The sequence below is a fragment of the Ursus arctos genome, unplaced genomic scaffold (assembly GCF_023065955.2).
Source record: "Ursus arctos isolate Adak ecotype North America unplaced genomic scaffold, UrsArc2.0 scaffold_21, whole genome shotgun sequence".
NCBI lineage: Eukaryota > Metazoa > Chordata > Mammalia > Carnivora > Ursidae > Ursus > Ursus arctos.
The window spans coordinates 48,687,191-48,706,628 of record NW_026622886.1 but is presented as its reverse complement, the minus strand read 5'-3'; the positions used below and the strand labels follow the sequence as shown (position 1 = coordinate 48,706,628).

Here is a 19,438-nt window from a genome sequence, read left to right as displayed (position 1 = left end):
GAGTTTTCGTTTTCCTTTTTTGGTAATTTTCCTCAACTGAAAAAAATTTACTTTGCTATTAGAACAGATTGCAATGTAATACTGCAATTATCAACGTATACGTTTTCTAAAAGGCAGAAGAAAATTAGAGAAGTGACAGGAGCCACTGAGCCACAATTTCACAGCAAGGAGTGAGAGCAGGTGGGCACGACCCACAGACCCAGGACAGGTGTTCCCGCCGCGGGGCAGAACTGAATAACCTCCTGATAGGACAGTCTTCTCTTAGAAAGGCCCTCATGCCCTTTTCGCTTATGCCAAATGACCTCTGACCATCTCAGCCTCTATTGCTTAACTGCTTCAAACCGCGCCAATCGCTTCCAGTTGCCCTGGTAACAGCCAACAGCCCCAACCCCGCCCAACCCAGCTTCCGTAGGTCTTCCCAGAATGCCGCGCGCCTTCTCTCATTCGCTTCTGGTTCGGAGGGCTGACTCTTTCCGGAAGCAGATTCCCGTCAGTCGCCGCCGACTGCTGGCGGAGTGGTGAGTGTTTTGTTCTTTCCCAGCATTAAAAATGACTGGAAAGCTGAGGAAAGGCTTTAAACTTACCGAATTTTTGTTGGCCCTCGATAAATGGATTAAACGTTATTAAAAAGCTGAAAGACGGAAAGCACTTTAAAATTATATGCGACTTCATGTTTTGCTGTAATATAAATAACTTCCAATAAAAAAGCGACTATTTTTGCTTTAGAAAACGAAGAGAAGCACAAAAGAAAACAAAACACCCAAAACACATAGAAATAACCACTGTGAACACTGGAGCCGTCTTCTAGACGCTTTCTATGCGTATAGTAAATGAAATTTCAAAGTGGAATCACGTTTATGCTGTTTTGTAACTTAATTTTTAAGAGTATATTTAAAAAGACACTACAACAACATGGTTTCGTGTATTCCATTGTATCTCTTGGACGTTGAAACATTCTATCCTTTTTGCACTTAGTGCTGCAATGGAGAAATGAAAATCCTAATAGCTAAATCTTTGCCCATACTCTCATTTCTCTGTGGTAATTACTTTTCTCTTTTTAACTTGGTCCTTTGTATTTGCACTTCCTTATCTCTCCCCTAACACCTTTCCATTCCACGCTATGTCTTTATACTATAAAGGGATGAAGTTACACAAATGGCACCCAAAGTTTACTCAATTTTTTAAAGTTTTCTTTTCTGATTACAAGGGTAATGTATGCTTATTGTGAACAGTAGGAAAATTCAGAATATAATAAAAATATCCCAATACCTAGGCAACTACTGATCATATTTTGGCATAATTTTTTTTCTAGTTTTCTTTCTTTGTTGCTTTTAGTGATGAATATTGAAAAAAATGTCCGGTAAAGGTAGGGGAAAATTACAGCTTTTAACTTGAATTTCTTTCCTTATTCATGTAGCCGAACAATATTTCAAATAGTATTTCATGTGCTTACGGGCTGTGGTCACTGTCAGGCCCCATCTTCTCTAGCCTTCCCTGAGTATTTCAGACTCATTACAGTAACTGTATTAGTGTAGTTTTCTATATGTTTATGTTTTAGTTCCCTAATGAGATTGAAAGTTGGCTGTGCGGTCCTGGATAAATTATTCAATATTGCAGAACCCACTTTTTTTTTGATCAGCAAAATAGTGATAATAATACATATTTTGTAGGGTTGTAGTGGAGGTTAGAAATAATGTATCCAAGGTGAGCTCAATAAAAGGGTGGCTTAAGAAAAAAACTATTATAATTTTAGCCATCTGTACATAGGAGGTGTTCGTATTTTTGTAATATTTCAAATGATAAATAATCCTAGCGTCCCATCCAATGTGTTTATTTTTCATTTCCCCCCTCTACTAGTGCATTCGTTTTCCCTTTAATGCTGTTTTAATGGTTAGCCTTGTGATTACAACATGTATCCTTGACTAAATAGATCCGCTACAAATTAGTACTTTTGCCACGCCCGATCAATACAAAGTCCATGTTGCTGCAAATAGCAAGATTTCATTCTGTTTTTTAAATGACTGAACAATATTCTATTGTGTATTTATACCACCGTTTCTTCACTCATTCATCGATGCATACCTAGGTTGTTTCCATATCTTGGCTATTGTAAACAATGCTGCAGTGAACGTGAGATGCATATGTTAGTGTTTTGTTTTCTTCGGATAAATAACCGGAAGCGGAATTACTGGATTGTATGGCAGTTCTATTTTTAATTTTTTGAAGAATCTCTGTACTGTTTTTCATAGTGGCTTCACCAATTTACATTCCCATCAATAGTGCACAAGGGTTCCCTATTCTCCACATATTCACCAACACTTTTTATTTCTTGTCTTTTTGGTAATAGCCATTCTAACATGTGAGGTGTTATCTCATTGTGGTTTTGATTTGCATTCAATCTAGATATTTATTAAACACCCATGACACATAAAGCACTGTTCATAATCCTCAGGGTCTCTTGAGCCTGATTTATTTCTATACATTTCTCACATAAATCATATGCTCTTCTTCAACCTCATCAGTTCTCTTATTATTGCTTCCTCAGTCTCTGCCATTATGCTTGGTCCATCATAGTAGGTGCTGCATAACTTTGTGAGCTGAACTGAGTCATTTAGTGGAAAAAGAGGGGCGCCTGGGTGGCAGTTGGTTGACCGTCTGCCTTTGGCTCAGGTGGATATCCCAGGATCCTGGGATCCACAGCCCCCACTCAGCAGGGGGAGTCTGCTTCTCCCTCTCCCTCTGCTCCTCCCTGTGCTTGTGCGCTCTCTCTCTCTCAAATAAGTAAATAAGATCTTTTAAAAAAATTTAGTGGAAAAGAGAAACAAATTAGTTAAAACCTGGCAGGCTGTGACGAAAATGATAACAGATTCAAAGTACTTTGTACGTTGGGAGATCAGGAGAGAATAAATTTGATTAAGGCATCTGGGAAAGCCCTGTGGGATAGGTAGATTTGATCAGGACCTGGATCATAAGGACTGAGGAAAGGGCTTAAAGATGGAAGTGAATTAAGGGTTGGAGATAGAAGTAAACTGGTTGTGTTTCTTAGCAGAAAGTTAATTGGGGTGGCAAGAGAGTAGGGTGGGTCAATGGGCCCAGATGAGGCAGAAAAAAAGTAGTTGGGTCCTACATTTTGAGGACTTTGATATGACCAGTAATTATAATTGCAGCTTTCAAACGTTTCTGAAAAGTACACCTTTCGATATGGCTTGGGACGTCAGGAGATGGGTGGGCCAGATTGCAACTGGCCGGCTGGTGGAAAAGGCAGGGAGTGGGAGGATGCCTGAGACCTTCAGAGCGTGAGGGGACTTGAGTAGCCAGTACTGAGGGAGATGGGTCCACAAGGAGGCGGGCTGCGGGACCACGCTTACGAGGACTGGCCAGCCACGCCGTGGGCCGGCAGCTAAGCCCACCGCAGCCCTACAGACGCCTGCGAACGCGGCGGCCAGGTTTAACTCTTCCAGCGGGCGGAGCCCCGCCCCCCGTTCCTGCCCGCGCCTCTCGCCCCGCCCAGCGTCCCCTGCTGGGCTCGGAGGCCCCGCGGCCCCAACGTCTTCAGCCTCGCTCTGCCGCAGTCGCCCTGCCCGGCCCGGGGCGGCCGGGTGGAAGGAGGATCTGGGCGGCCCGGTTGGCGGGAGGGCGGTTGTCTTTCCCGGATCTCGTCCCCGCCGCCCGAGGCGGGAGGGAACAGCGGCGAGGTCCGCGGGCGGCATGGCCGGAGCTGCGGAGGAGCGCGGGCCCGGCCCCGCGGAGGGGGAACAGCGGCAGGAGCAGCACGTCGCGTGCCAGGTCTTCCCCGAGCGGCTCGCTGAGGGAAAGCCCGGGCAAGGCTTCCTTTCCAGCTTCTTCACCAACAACCAGAAGTGCCAGCTTATGCTCCTGAAGACGCTGGAGACAAGTAGGAGCCGTGACCCGGAGGCCGGGGGTCGGCCGGGTGGTGTCTGAGGCCCGGAGGGCAGCGGTCTCTGGGTTCAGCCCCAGGTGTGGCGTGAGCAGGGTTCAGGCACCTCTGCGCAGGGTCTAGGTAGATTCGGCATCCTGGGGCGGGAGTGGTGGCGGCGGGGCGGGGGTGGTGGTGGTGCGGGTTGGGCCTCAGTTTCCCTATCAGAGGAGGGAAACTTTGCTTGTGGAATGAGGGAGGAGTCGGATAGTTTGCCCTTTTCAGTCACACTCACTGGTCTGACAGGTCCTCCGATTTCTCCTGTAAATTATGCAGCAGCATGGGGACGTTAGAGTCAGTTTTAAAGAGACACGTTAATTAAGGAATAACCTCTGGTGGCTCAAAAGCAGTTTTGCAAACTGCCTTTCATTGGGAGGAATTTTTTTTTTTAAAGATTTTATTTATTTATTCGACAGAGCTAGAGACAGCCAGCCAGAGAGGGAATACAGCAGGGGGAGTGGGAGAGGAAGAAGCAGGCTCCTAGCGGAGGAGCCCGATGTGGGACTCGATCCCATAACGCTGGGATCACGCCCTGAGCCGAAGGCAGCCGCCCAACCATTGTGCCACCCGGGCGCCCCTCATTGGGAGGAATTCTTAACCTTCATACTTGGATGGGCTTCTGAGTGTAGAAACCTCTGAAATGAACTAGGAAATCTTATGTATGCACCTGAATGCATTTTTCTGGGGAGAGCGTTCCTCACTTCATCATATTCTCGAAAAGGCCCAACCCCCCAAAGGGTCAAGAACCACTGCTGTGGGTTAAATAGGGACACAACTATCTGCTGACCAATTTCTCTAGTCCCAGGGACATTGCACTAGAGATTAAAAAAAAAATTATTTATTTATTTGACACAGAGAACCAGCAAGCACAAGCAGGGGGAGAGGAAGAGGAAGAGGGAGAAGCAGGCTCCCCGCTGAGCAGGGAGCCCTAGACAGGGGGCTGGACAGGGGGCTGGCGGGAGCTGAAGGCACACCCTTAACCGACGGAGCCACCCAGGCTCCCCTGCACTAGAGATTTAACTCCTTTACATTGACATGGACTTTCTTTTTTCTCTTTTCTTTTTCTTTCTTTTCTTTTCTTTTCTTTTCTTTTCTTTTCTTTTCTTTTCTTTTTTCTTTTCTTTTCTTTCAAGATTTTATTTATTTATTTGACAGAGAAAGAGACAGCCAGTGAGAGAGGGAACACAAGCAGGGGGAGTGGGAGAGGAAGAAGCAGGCTCCCAGCGGAGTAGGGAGCCCGATGCAGGGATCCATCCCAGGACTCTGGGATCACGCCCTGAGCGGAAGGCAGACGCTTAACGACTGAGCCACCCAGGCGCCCCTGACATGGACTTTCTAAGTTTACTTCAGATATATTTTGAAAATAAAAGGTCTTAAACCTACTTGTCCTAAAGCCAGGTTACTATCTCATAGCTGCCAATTACAGTTCAAAAGTCAACCACCCAAAGATTTTCCAACCTTCTTGAGATTACCAGCATATTAGGGAATCAAGGGAGAGGGGAGAAGAGGGGTAATGAGCATGATGAGGTTGTATTCACCTGGAAATGTGTATCAAATGCCACCTAGGTTCTTGTGTGGGAAAATACGAAGATGAGTAGGGACCCGGACTGTGTCTTTTAGAGGTTTGAAGTGGAACACAGTGGAAGGAGCATGGGCTGCAGAGTTAGACATGGGTTCAAATTCTGGTCCCTCTTCTTATCAGGTGTGGAAGCCGGACTTAACTCTCAGATCCCCTCTATCCTTTATTTTTTATTTTTTTATTTTTTTAAAGATTTTATTTATTTATTTGACAGAGACAGTGAGAGAGGGAACACAAGCAGGGGGAGTGGGAGAGGGAGAAGAAGGCTTCCGCCGAGCAGGGAGCCTGATGTGGGGCTCGATCCCAGAACGCTGGGATCACAATCTGAGCCGAAGGCAGATGCTTAATGGCTGAGCCACCCAGGCACCCCTGATCCCCTCTATCCTTATCTGGACACAGAGAAAGGGAAAGATAGGGATAAAAAACCTCTCTTAGGATTGTGAGGAATAGGTTTTATGAATATCAGAAGCTGAGTAATGGATAACTGCTTACAGTGGAAGAGACAGTGGAGGAGATATGGACGTAGGATGTGAAGATGGTGGCGGACCAACCATGGGCCCCAGGAGGAATTAACAGGCCTCAGGCCTCCCCTGGAGGGATGCTGGGAGGTGTTAGTGGTATTAAAGCATCAACCTGTATCTTTACCCTCTGATCCCTAGGACTGGGCCTCAAGGGAGATCTTTGTTCCCTTTTTCTTTCTTTCTCTCTCTTTTTTTTTTTTTTAAAGATTTTATTTATTTATTCGACAGATAGAGACAGCCAATGAGAGGGAGAACACAAGCAGGGGGAGTGGGAGAGGAAGAAGCAGGCTCCCAGCGGAGGAGCCAGATGTGGGGCTCGATCCCAGAACACCGGGATCACACCCTGAGCCGAAGGCAGACACTTAACGACTGAGCCACGCAGGCGCCCCTGTTCCCTTTTTCTTTAAAGCAAATCCATTCTAAATACTGCAGGTCCTGTTTGAAGTACCAAACCACTGTGCTCCCTGCAATTATTATGGTTATCATTATTTTTAAGTAAGAGGACTATAGATTTTGGAATCCATTTCAACTTCATAAAGCTCTCTTAGTTGCTTGAATAATAATGCACTTAATGTGGTTCCCGACACCTGATATACACAAAAAAATAATTATTACTAATGATTGTTTTACCTTTAACACTCTTAAGGAGGGGCAGGTTAATAAAGCAGTAACCTATACCTATCTTTCTTGTCTCTCATTACTTTTTTTTATTCACCTGTTTTTGCTTTCAACACTTAAGAAAAACCCCAACCTTGATTTCTTTTCTTTTTCTATTTTTTTGCTTATGTCATATAATACACTGCCCATTTGTACACTCAGACGAGACATCTATGTAAAAAGTTGATATTAGAGGCATTTGGGTCTCTTGTACTTTCCTGTAATTATCACAGGCTCCCGGATGCTTGGAAGGGCCCTCAGGAGTCCCCTAGGCCTTTCCACCCCCATACAGGAAAACCTGCGCCATCGCCAACCAGAGAGTTTACAGACCTCTGCTGGAACAGGGTACGGATTCTTTGAGGGTCCTTGAGGCTGCTTGTCTGTTGTATTAACAGCTTTAATTGTTGGAAAAATCCTTTCTTGTACTGTAACTTCTTCTCTTTGGTCCTTGTTCTGCCCTCTGAAGAAATACTGATGGACTCTATTCCCACATGGCACTCCTTCAAAGACCTGAAGCCATTATGGTCCTGGTTAAGTTTTTTATTCTCATTTCCAAATCCACAACTCCTTTCTTGCTTCTTACCGAGCAAAGCCCTGTGCTGTTGTAGTTGCCTTCCCCCGTGGAAGAGCTTCAGTTGGCAGGTCCTGTTCAGAGTGTGGTACTCAGGACGGGATCCTGTTAGCCTGCTCTCTGACTGGGAAAGACGCCAGTGGGGCTACTTTACTGCCTTCTTCTAATCTGGATACTGTGCTGCAGTTCCTTTCCATGGATGTGGCCCCCAATTCCCTCATTCTTTCTTTTGGTATGTGCTTTAATACAGTGTTTTTTGTTTTTTTTTTAAGATTTTATTTATTTGACAGAGAGAGACAGCCAGCGAGAGAGGGAACACAAGCAGGCGGAGTGGGGGAGGAAGAAGCAGGCTCCCAGCGGAGGAGCCTGATGTGGGGCTCGATCCCAGAGCACCGGGATCACACCCTGAGGCGAAGGCAGACGCTTAACGACTGCACCACCCAGGCGCCCCTAATACAGTGTTTTTGATCCTGTAACTAAATATGGGCTTTAAAATCATTTTTGGTATCATTGAAGATGTTCCATAGTACCCATCTTGGTATTTGTATCAGTGTTTTATTTCATAAAGGCTTGTTTTTATGTTAATTTAAGCTTGTCTTTTCATATCCATTTTTACCACTTTTAAGATAGTATTACTTCATTAAGATTTGTGAGCTACTTTTTGATAATATACTGCTTTTTGGATAATTCAATTGGTGCTATTTTTTCCAATTAGCATACTTAATTGAATATTGATTCTTTTTAGATCCATATGTCAAACTTCTGCTTGATGCCATGAAGCACTCAGGGTGGTAAGTAAATCTTTTTAAATTGCTGATCTGTATTCTGGTTGCTAAAAACATAAAAACCCCATACTGGAACTACTTACAATTTTTCACCTCAGGTCACAAAGCCTTTTCCATATGGTAGGTGGTGGAGATGGGCTGTATACTTTCCACATAGGTCTTGTTCTCTGCATACATCTTCTGCCCTAACTCTAAATCTCTGGCTCTACCATTCACCTCCGGTTTTTGATAAAGACCACACGTAAAGTCTTGTAAGTAATTACGAAACCTGGCTTTTCCGCTCTACCAGACTCAGCATTGTCCTTCATGGAGAAGAAATCTCAGCTTCTTATGGAGGAGCCTTCCAGTTGTTGTTTAACTTGGAGGAGATTAGAGGAGGTGACATCTGAGGTCCACTTCTTAACCTTCTGGCCCAAGGGGAGCAACTCCAGCATATTTTCAATGTGGTCTTAATCGGTAGACCAAATACTTCATGGAATCATGTCATGGAATTTGAACTAGGATAGAATTTGCAGGGACGATTTCCTTATTTCACTGATGAGACAACTTAGTCCTGAAGGTCCCAAGGTTTCTTATGTGTTAGCAGTAGAGGGAATTTAGGACATCGGGCTCCTGACTCCTTGCGCAGGGCTGTTTCCCCTGCGCCTCGTGCACACTGCTTTTGGACATTGTTTCTTTCATGCATTCTTGCCTTTTAGTGCTGTTAACAAAGAAAGACACTTTTCTTGTGAAGACTGTAATGGCAATGTGAGTGGAGGCTTTGATGCGTCGACATCTCAGGTAGGCATTTTTACCAAGTTGTTCTCTTTCCCGATATTTGCTAAGCACCTTGGCACGCTGGCCATTCTGTTGGGTAGATTTTGTGTAAGAGTCAAAAAGTGAATTAGTTATGGTTCTTACTTTAAGGAGCTGATACTCTCACAGGGGAGATAAGACGATGATAAAGTTTGAGGCAGGTTAAACAATTTTAGGTGGGTGTGGTTACAATGGGACAGTAATGTGATTGCAAGATACCTATAGACTCAGCTAGAGCGTATAAACCTTCTACAGGGGCAAGAAAGACGACAACTGTTGCCCAAGAAAGGGTAGCATGAGCAAAGGTGGTGTGTTGGGAAAGGACAGGGTATATCTGGGGAGTGGCATGTTGTCTAGTGTAGCTGGGGGACAGGAATATGTGGGAATATGGGGAAATAGGATTGGAAAGAAAGGTCAACCATATGGTGAGAGGCTTTGAATGCTAAACTAGAGTTTCATCTTTACCCGGTGGGGGTGATATACCTTTGTACATTTTTGATTAGGGGAGTAAGTTTTCTCATCTGGAAAATATGGGTAATGATTATCTTATAGTATAGTTATGAGAATTAAATGAGATACCTCGTGTAAGGTACTAGTAAGCATAGTAAGAGATCAACAAACATTAGTTTTAAGTAATTGGAGGGTTTTTTTTTTTTAATGATTTTTTATTATATTATGTTAGTCACCATACAGTACATCCTAAGTAATTGGAGGGTTTTGACAGCATCTTGGAGGTGGTGGAAGAATTAGTTTGTGGGTGAGGGTAGATGAAGTTTTTATAAGTAACACCTTCCATCTTGAACATACAACCCTGTTTAATAATACTTAGTTGTTTCCTCCTGGGGAATTTTATAGGTATTTTGTTTATTTATAGGTATCTCACAGTAATCATGAGAAAAAGAAACATAGCATAGGTGTGAAAGGTCTGGGTTTTGGAGTCCGGTAGAGTAGAGTTCAAATCTAGCTCCCCTGCTTATTAGCTGTGGGGCTTGGGCAAGTTATTTGCCTTAGTCTCAGTTTCCTCATTTGTAAACTGATAAGAACAATACTTGTAGCTCTCAAAATGGGTCTTGGTGAGTTCATTTCCCCCTTGGGGTTAAATAGAGTGGACATTTTGAAGTTTTATCTTACTTCTCAGCAGTGTTGAGCATAGCTGGGCACGCTCTCCTTTTATTTATTTTTAAATTATAATCTGTATTGTGAAGTGTCTCATTCATACAGAAGAGTAAGAAACCTGTATGTATGCTTTGGGTCATAGTAATAAAATGAATACCTGTGTACCTGTCACCCGGATTTGAGAAATAGAACATCACCAGGACTTCAGAAGATTACGTGCCCCTCTTGGAATACATTTCCTCTCACTTTCTTATTCGGACTCTTGTGAGAATCATTTCCTGATTTTCTGAATGGTTTTACCATCTATATGTACAGCCAAACAATGTGTTATTTAGTTGCTTGGCTTTAAAGTTTTATACATGAAATACTTTGAGTTCTGTGTGATTCTTAGTAGTTTTATGAAATCATACAGTATGTAGTTTTCTGTAATAATTATTTTGTTGAGATTCTTCCATGTTGTACACCCCTCTCGTTTACATACTTGGGCTGTTACATAGTCTTCCACTGTATGTCTATACTGCAGTTTACCGTGTTTAATATTGTTTCTGACTTTGTTATGAACAATAATGCTGTGAATATTTTCACCCTTTCTCATGGTGCACATGTGCAAAAGTTACTCCTGGGTATTTGTCTAGAAGCAGAATTGCTGGGTCATATAGTACGCATACACTTGGCTTTAGCGGGTAATGCCAGACACTTTCTTTCTCTGGTTCCCGGTATATGACACTCTTCTGGTTGCTCCTTTGCTAGCTCACCTTCCTCTATCAGCTGTTAAGTATTGAAGTCTCTTAATCCTTGATGTTAAATCCCCTTCTTTTCTTCCTCTATACTCTGCCAAGGGGATCTCATTTATTTTCCTAGGTCAGAGCTCTCTTTTGAACTTCGTATCTGTATATCCAAATGCCCACTTCATACCTACACTTGAATGTCTTAAGGGCACCTGAGACCTCACAGATTTATCCAGGTCCAAATTGATGGTTTGTACCAGCCCCTATCCCTATCCAACCTGGTGTTAGTTTTGCATATCTCCGTGAATGGTACCACCCTCTATCCTATTACCCAAGCCAGAAATGTAGAGATCATCCTTGTACCTCTGATTCCCTTCCCATATTCTATATACATCACCAACTTTTGTCCAGTTTGCCTCCTTAATATTTTTTGGAGAGCATTCCACTATCCCTGCTCAGGTACCATTATCTCTTGCCAAGAATACCTCCTTAGCCTTCAGCTAGTCTCTTTGCATCCAGTTTGGTCATCTTCTGCTTATTTTTCCAACTATAGTAAAACGGATAAACAAAAACACCCCCGTTTCACTCCTCGCTCCCACTGTTCTCAGGATAAGAGTGATTTGGCTCTAGCAGACCTCACCAGCCTTAGCTCGCGCCTGTCACCTACGGCTCTGTGCTACGGCGGTACAGGCCTGCTTTCAGCTTCTCAGACATTCTATTCCTTCAGCGCTCCTCCCCTTTGCACAGGTTGCCTTGTCTGGAATGCTCCCTTCCTTGACCCTCAAATTTAACTCCTATTCATCCATGAGACCCCAGTTTAAACATTCCTTCTGCAGAGATGCCGTTCCCAATCCTCTGGACAGGTCAGGCATTCTCACTGTATGTACTCATGACATCCTGGACTTTTCATGACAACTGTCATTGCATGTCTTTTAAAGAGTTTGGTAAATATTTGATTAATTTCTAGCGCCATTCGTAGATTATACATTAGCAATTATAATTATAGATTATAAACAGGTAAATCTACTAGTAGGTCTCAAGAAATATTAATTGAAAGATGAATGTTGGATGAATGTCTATAAAATACCTGGCACATATCCCGGGGTCTGGCACACAGTACGTACACAATAAGTGGTAACTGTTGTTTTTAGGATCCCTCATGTCTTTATTATTCTTATAGGGTCCTGCTCAGTGTGCTGTTGGCTTTTTGCACTTCTTTCTGAAGGTCTTTCTGAGGATCTTCCCTGGCAATTCTAGTAGAATGAGACAGTGGTGGTCATTCATTGTTGATTCATTGCTCATTGAGAAACTTGATAAGAAGCAGTTTACATGTACTCTCATTTAATTCTCACAATTCTATGAGGTAGGTACTCTAATGATCTCCTTTTTAGAGTTGAGGAAACTGAGGCACAGAGAGGTTAAGAAACTTGCCCAAGGTCACCGAGTTAGTAAGGAGGGGGGCTGGAGTTTGAATCTGCTTCATCCCAAAGCCCACGCCTAGTGTGAGGCTGTGGAGTCCAGCAGCCCGCAGAGGAGGGCAGTAAGTGTGGCTGCAGTTCGGCGAGAAGAGGGAGAAGTTGGTCACCGGGAACGCTTACTGGAGCGTGTCCATGAGGACCAGGCCTTGCCTTGACGCATGGGTAGGGTGGGGTCGAGGGAGGGGATAGGTGGAGGCTCTCCAAGATGGTGAGCCGTCTCGCACCAGAGAGGAGATGGCAGTTACAGAAGGAGAGTAGTTGTCAGACATAATGGAACTAATCTCATTTTGGTACCTCCTAGATTGTTTTGTGCCAGAACAACATCCGTAATCAGTCCCATATGAACAGAGTGGTCACCCACGAGCTCATTCACGCGTTCGATCACTGTCGCGCTCATGTCAACTGGTTCACCGACCTCAGACATTTGGCCTGCTCAGAAGTGAGTTTTCTCGTAAAAGATACTTTCCCTGCCCTGGAACACCCTGAGTTTGAACATTTAATTGAAGTATAATGCTTAAGACTCTCTCTCCCTCTGCCCCTCACTAGCCCCTCAAATAAATAAATCTTAAAAAAAAAAACGAATTGAACTATAGTTTACTTAAACATACTCCTTTTCTTCCTGTCATGGTTCCATGTTACTCTTAGATTTCCATTTTTAACTCCTGAACACAGCTTTGAGACTCAACAAGAGATACTATAAGTATCTTCTTAGAATTGTTTTAATTATAACCTTTAAATCCTAGTAATAGTAATGACTTTATAATAATCATTTTTAAAGTCATTACTATTACTAGGATATATATATATATATATTATATATTATATATTATATTATATTTTATATACCATTATATACCATTTATATATATATTATATATTATATACCATTATATATATGGTATATAATAACCATTTAACCAAATAACCATTTTTCCTGTGGAATAAACTATATAATATAAAAACTAATGCTAGTTAACCCTGGCCGAGGACCGTGTGCCAAACACTGTTCCTTTTGTGGATTCTTACTGAGTCCGCTCAACAGTACCTCCAGGTAGATGCTGTTATCTGCATGTTAGATGTGTCGAAAGGGAGGCATTTATGGAGCTCCGTGGTTAGTAAGTGGCAGAGGCAGGATTATAACCGGGTTCTTAACCGGCCTGCTGCGCTGCCTTCCACAGGTGGAGCTCCTTGCTTGCCCTAGAGTAAAACATTAAGTCTCAAAAATAGGACGTGAAAGTGTTTTATTTTGAGCACTCTGAGCTGCTCTCGGAAGCACGGCATATTTATGCTCTTAGAGGGACATATGTATTCAGTACTTGCATTTCATTAATGGAAGAGTGCAATGTGCTGAGAAGTAAAAAAAACAACGTAATATAAATTTAAGCGTATACTTTATAACTTAGATTATTTTCTCTTTCCCTCGAAATTAATAAGCAGCCCCACTGCATCTAATTAGAACTTACAGTATTTGGAGAGTAGACTGAAATCTCTGTTTTTAAATAGGTCTCTGTCTCGGGTGTTATGAGAATTAATGCCTGTTAGCTAGCTAAAGCGTGTTAAGTGCCTGGAACTCCTCAGAGGAATGAGGCCATGTTATTGTAGAAGTAACAAGAAGTGGGCCATCCTGTTTGCGGTACGTCAGCAAAAATGTGCTACAGGTTGCCTGTAGCATCCATGTGGGTAGTTCTAAGACTTTTTCATCTATTGAAGCTTCATTTGACCTTAAAAATATAGTGAATTAGAAAATATGTCCTAACTTCAGGCTGTCTTGCTTACAGCATGACCAGTCGGGAATGTTCTTGTGCTTGGAGTGTTCTTGCTTAAATTTCAAGAACTTAATTTTTCAAAGGACAGTTGAGGCCCCCGAGGAAGGCCTGAGTTTACACAGGTTTAAGGGAGGTTCCGAGAGAGTTTCAGTGTTTTGGGCTGAGGGCAGGTGGTTCTTGTTCTCAAAGTGTCTTACATGCCGATGTGTATAATTTTAAGCTTACATTGAAATTCAGTTTGTAGATCTTTGAAAGAATGCTATCTTGCAGTCCTTTTGGTAATTTCTAGAAATGTTGTATCTTGTGGAGAACATGGACTTTAACTCTGAGGTCCAACTTTCTGACTTTTGGTTTCAAAAAAATTAGTTCTTTCAATAACGTTACAGTGTGAAGTTTTGAAAATTCCCTTTGATAAATGATTGACCCTCCCACGACCCCCAGTTTATTTTGCATTGTCTAGCCCAGCTCACGGATATCTGCTCTTTTTCTTAACTTAAGAATAACTTAAAATAGTCTTATGTCAGAGTTTAAAACATTCTTGAAGAAGGTCCGATGGGCATGCTAGTCTCAGAAAGACATGCTAAGTTTAAATTCTTTTTACAAAAGTTTTTATAGAGCAGGAGCCCTTACTTTCTTTCTGTTTGCCTCTGTCTTTGGATAGGTTCGAGCTGCTAACCTTAGTGGTGACTGCTCACTTGTAAATGAAATATTCAGGTTGCATTTTGGATTGAAACAACACCATCAGGTAAAACTAACATGGAATCACTTACCCTCCAGAGTGCTGGGGGTGGAAATAATGCATAAAGAAATGAGAAGTACATTTCGTATTTGAAATGTGAAAGAACTACTTCTATGGGAAGAATACAGAATGTATCCCGTTGGAGCCAAATAGATGGAGTTTAGTTCTTTTTAATTACGGGCAAGCTGTGTGACTCAGCGAGAGAGTTTAATAGTGAAAAGAACTGCGTGATCTTGTTCTTGGGGTCCTTTTGGAAGCAGGTAGGTGAAGTACAGACACAGAATCACATCCCGTCTGACTTTGATCCCCGCAGTCCGGAACTTGTATTCCCGAGACAAACGAATAGAACTAGGAACAGGAGGGAAAGTACGGGGACGCAGTGGGAGCCTGGTTGAAGGAGAACAGTCTTAGAGAATGGAGTCCCTGTGTTTGTACAGCGTGTACCCAAGAGACAGCGACATCGAGGACAGTGACTGATGGTAAAATACGGTAAAATTGCCCAGTATGGGCAATGTATTACATTCGGAAAGCAGTAAACCTGAACTGTGATCTATACGTGTACGTCCCAAATCCGTAGCTCCAGGAGACAAATTTTTACCATCATTTTTTCTGCTGGGGAAGGGAGAAATATCCTCTTTCTGGCAATTGCTGTCATAGCTCCATATGGTTCGTCCTCTCTTTTTTCTTCCTTGATGCCTGGGGTTTATTTTTAAAATCAGCATTTAGTGTAATTTAGGTCGAGAAGCACTGGTTTATGTTCTAATACTAGTGAGCATCTCCAGCTCTGGCATGCTGACCAGGGTGAAGTAAAACAGGAAACACGTACAGGTGAATGATGGACAGATGGCACAGCCATAAGAACCAGTATTCAGTTATTTTCCATGAAAAGGTTAGATGCCATTCTTTTGAATTTTAGTTTGTGCTTGTGGAGAAGTAAATGGATTTAAAGCTCTCCAAGAATTCAAATGGCAGGACCTTCCGTTTCTTAACATTTTTAGAATACTGAGAAACTCTAGCCTATTACTATGTAACATTAGATAATTTATTTTCTTAGGTACAGAATTTTTTTTTTTAAAGATTTTATTTATTTGACAGAGAGAGACAGCCAGCGAGAGAGGGAACACAGCAGGGGAGTGGGAGAGGAAGAAGCAGGCTCCCAGCGGAGGAGCCTGATTGGGGCTTGATCCCGGAACGCCGGGATCACACCCTGAGCCGAAGGCAGACGCTTAACGACTGCGCCACCCAGGCGCCCCTCTTAGGTACAGAATTTAATACCCATACCCCTCTTAGGTACAGAATTTAATACCCATACCCCTCTTAGGTACAGAATTTAATACCCATACAAAGAACGCTCAGGAAAAAGAAAGTTTTTGATTTTTCTTTTTCCTCCTGAAAAATTAAGATACCTTCAAATTTTGTGTATATATATATATATATATATATGTGTGTGTGGCTTCCTGTTGTCTCCACGGGAGATGCCCCTCTTGAAGGAAAGGTTATCTAGTATTAGTCAACTGGAAAGTAGGGGAAGAAAAAGACATAGAAGTAAAGTATATTTTAAATCTATTTAAATTTTATTAAAAATCCAACCAGAATCTTATTTATAGTTTTTTTGGTTGGTTGGTTGGGTTTTTTTTGATTTTTGCAAATTGGGAATTACTGTTTGTTGGACTGCCTAAAACTTCAGTGAATGACATCTGGTTATATTATTGGAAAAGATGAAAAATGGAGGAGGTCTTATTTATACTTAGATAATTTTATTTTATTTTATTATTTTTTAAAGATTTTATTTATTTATTCGACAGAGATAGAGACAGTCAGCGAGAGAGGGAACACAAGCAGGGGGAGTGGGAGAGGAAGAAGCAGGCTCGTAGAGGAGGAGCCTGGTGTGGGGCTCGATCCCGTAACGCCGGGATCACGCCCTGAGCCGAAGGCAGACGCTTAACCGCTGTGCCACCCAGGCGCCCCTATACTTAGATAATTTTAGATCAAGCTAAACATATTCCATAATTTAAGAGTTATGTTTCTATTTTAGAATGACCGAAGTTAATAAAATAATATGAAAGAGAATTAATTCTTTTTTCCATTGATTTTTTAAATTTTAATTTAATTAATTAACATATAATGTATTACTAGTTTCAGTGGTAGAGTTCAGTGATTCATCAGTCTTATATAATACCCACTGCTCATTAGATCACATTCCCTCCTTAATGTCCATCACCCAGTCACCACATCCCCCCATCCCCCTCCCTTCCAGCAACCCTCAGTTTGTTTCCTAAGAGTCTCTTATGGTGGGGCACCTGGGTGGCTCAGTTGGTTAAGCCTCTGCCTTTGGCTCAGGTCATGATCCCAGAGTTCTGGGATTGAGCCCCGCTTCAGGCTCCCTGCTCAGTGGGGGGGTCTGCTTCTCTCTTTCCCTCTGCCCCTCATCCCCACTTGTGTTCTTTCTTTCTCTCTCTCTCTCTCTCAAATAAATAAATAAATAAATCTTAAAAAAAAAATAAGAGAGTCTCTCATGGTTTGTCTCCCTCTCTGATTTTGTCTTCTTTTATTTTTCCCTCCCTTCCCCTATGATCCTCTGTTTTGTTTCTTAAATTTCACGTGAGTAATTGTCTTTCCTGATTGACCTACTTTGCTTAGCATAATACCCTCTAGTTCCATCTATATAGTTGCAAATGGAAAGATTTCATTTTTTTCATGGCTGAGTAGTATTCCATTATATATATATATATACCACATCTTCTTTATCCATTCATCTGTCGATGGACGTCTGGGCTCTTTCCATAGTTCGGCTATTGTGGACATCGCTGTTATGAACATTGGGATGCAGGTGCCCCTTTGGATCACTACATTTGTATCAATGGGGTAAATACCTAGTAGTGCAATTCCTGGGTCATAGGGTAGCTCTATTTTCAACTTTTTGAGGAACCTCCATACTGTTTTCCAGAGTGGCTGCACCAGCTTGCATTCTCACCAACAGTGTAAGAGGGTTTGAAAGGGAATCAGTTCTGACTGTGGTCAGACACTGTATAAAATGTCATTATTTCCTGATTAAATTGTCATATAAAATTAAAGCCACATACTTTTCTTTCTCCTTAGACTTGTGTGCGAGACAGAGCCATTCTTTCTATCTTGGCTGTTAGGAATATCAGCAAAGAAGTAGCCCAAAAGGCTGTTGATGAAGTTTTTGAATCTTGTTTCAATGACCACGAACCTTTTGGAAGGATCCCACATAACAAGACTTATGCAAGATATGCTCATAGAGACTTTCAAAACCGTGATCGGTATTACGCAAATATATGAAGACAATGACGTTTTGGATTGTGGAGCTTCTGTGATCATGAAGAAAATATGGTTCTTAAGTGGACAAATATATAAAAGGGAAATGATAAATTAAATATAGATAAAACACAGAAGATACGGATTCTAGCATACGATCAGAAAAAGTAACTGTGGTAAAAGTGAAACTGCCTTAAACTCCAAGGCAAAAGTGTTAACTTTATAGTTAACCATTTGGTAAATAAGGCAAATAAATTATGTTTTTGTATTTTTTATGTCATAATTGTGTTTTTTATTGTTTGTGTTTTTTTTTAGATTGTGATTTATTTTTGTTACATGTGATTATTTTAAAATTTGATTATGAAAACTGTGAAGTGTGTCCTTGTATGAAGTTGATAGGTGACCATTGTTGGTATTTACATTAAATGTAAAGAAAAATGTACTGATTTTATTATAGGACATTTATTGAGATGTTATGATGATCAAAATATGCAAAGAATGAAAGTTGGGAATGATTCATTCAATGGTCAATGCCTCCCTTCTCCTTCTTCTATGTGGCTTAATTTTCTGGGGATAGTCCTGATTAGATTTTTCTTCTTTTGTAAAGGCAGTGCATTAAATTTATAATGTAATTGAATTTAATTTTATGTATTTATAAGATTTTTCATATAATCATTCTCAAATCTTTTGTCAGGCCCTGGGTCTGAGTTTTAGATTCAGAAAACAGGTCATCATATCTGTTCCCCTTAACTGGTAGCTGCATCTTCCATCTGTCTCTGGCAAATGTTTCTTGGCCTATGTCCAGACTGAAAGACTGTGATGCCTGTATGTAGATGTGGCTAATTAAGGATTTAAGGACAAGGAAGTTAGCAGAATTATTTCTTGTGAGTTAAAATTTGATTAAATTATAAAGTGATACCCAAGCTTGATAACTTACTAAACATTAAAACAAGGTTTGAGGATTCTGGGAAGATGGCAGAGTAAGAAACAACAGAAATATGTTTCCCCACCTAGACAAAATTGCACTGGCAGAATCTTATATAAATATTTTGAAACTTGAGTCTGAAGGCTCCTAACTTCCAGGGAAAGGCTTGGGGGGTAAATTGCAGTTAATTTTGGTCAATTTCAGCTCTTAGCGCAGTAGTAACTACCCATCTCCTACCACTCTGCCCTGTGGCAGACAGCTAGATATGTCTTCCTCAAGTAGCTTGTACACAGATTGTGCAGCCAAGGTGGGCAAAAAGCACCATGTCTTCCATATATTTGGGACCTGCTCTGATGGCTGCTTCTGAACACAGAGGTTCAGAGAAAGAGGTGGTGGCATTGTTTCACCCCCTCCCATTTTTTCAAACTGTTTCCCATCTGGCTGACATGACTTTTAGGATGTTTAAAGGGCTGGTGCCTTTTTTTTTTCTGTCCTTCGCTTCCCCTTTTGGGATCCAGACATTGAAGACTAGGCCATTCAAAAACAATGGCAGGGGCACCTG

The 19,438-nt window shown here is 41.8% G+C and overlaps 1 protein-coding gene across 6 annotated transcripts; it reads left to right on the top strand.

The window, feature by feature from the left end:
• The first annotated feature begins 463 nt into the window (after positions 1-463).
• On the top strand, positions 464-18,593 carry ATP23 (ATP23 metallopeptidase and ATP synthase assembly factor homolog). Of its 6 annotated transcripts, XM_026500133.4 has the most exons (7): positions 3,806-3,895; positions 6,928-7,039; positions 8,011-8,056; positions 8,749-8,830; positions 12,469-12,606; positions 14,595-14,678; positions 17,772-18,593. In XM_026500133.4, the coding sequence occupies exons 3-7, from the start codon at positions 8,040-8,042 to the stop codon at positions 17,973-17,975; spliced, it is 525 nt and encodes a 174-aa protein (XP_026355918.2). In that variant the 5' UTR covers positions 3,806-3,895; positions 6,928-7,039; positions 8,011-8,039; the 3' UTR covers positions 17,976-18,593. The 6 variants fall into 6 exon arrangements, with proteins under 6 accessions (XP_026355920.2, XP_026355921.2, XP_048074052.1 ...); XM_026500135.4 differs by lacking the exons at positions 3,806-3,895; positions 6,928-7,039 and adding an exon at positions 464-518; XM_026500136.4 differs by lacking the exon at positions 6,928-7,039 and having other exon boundaries at positions 3,508-3,895.
• Positions 18,594-19,438: the final 845 nt, after the last annotated feature.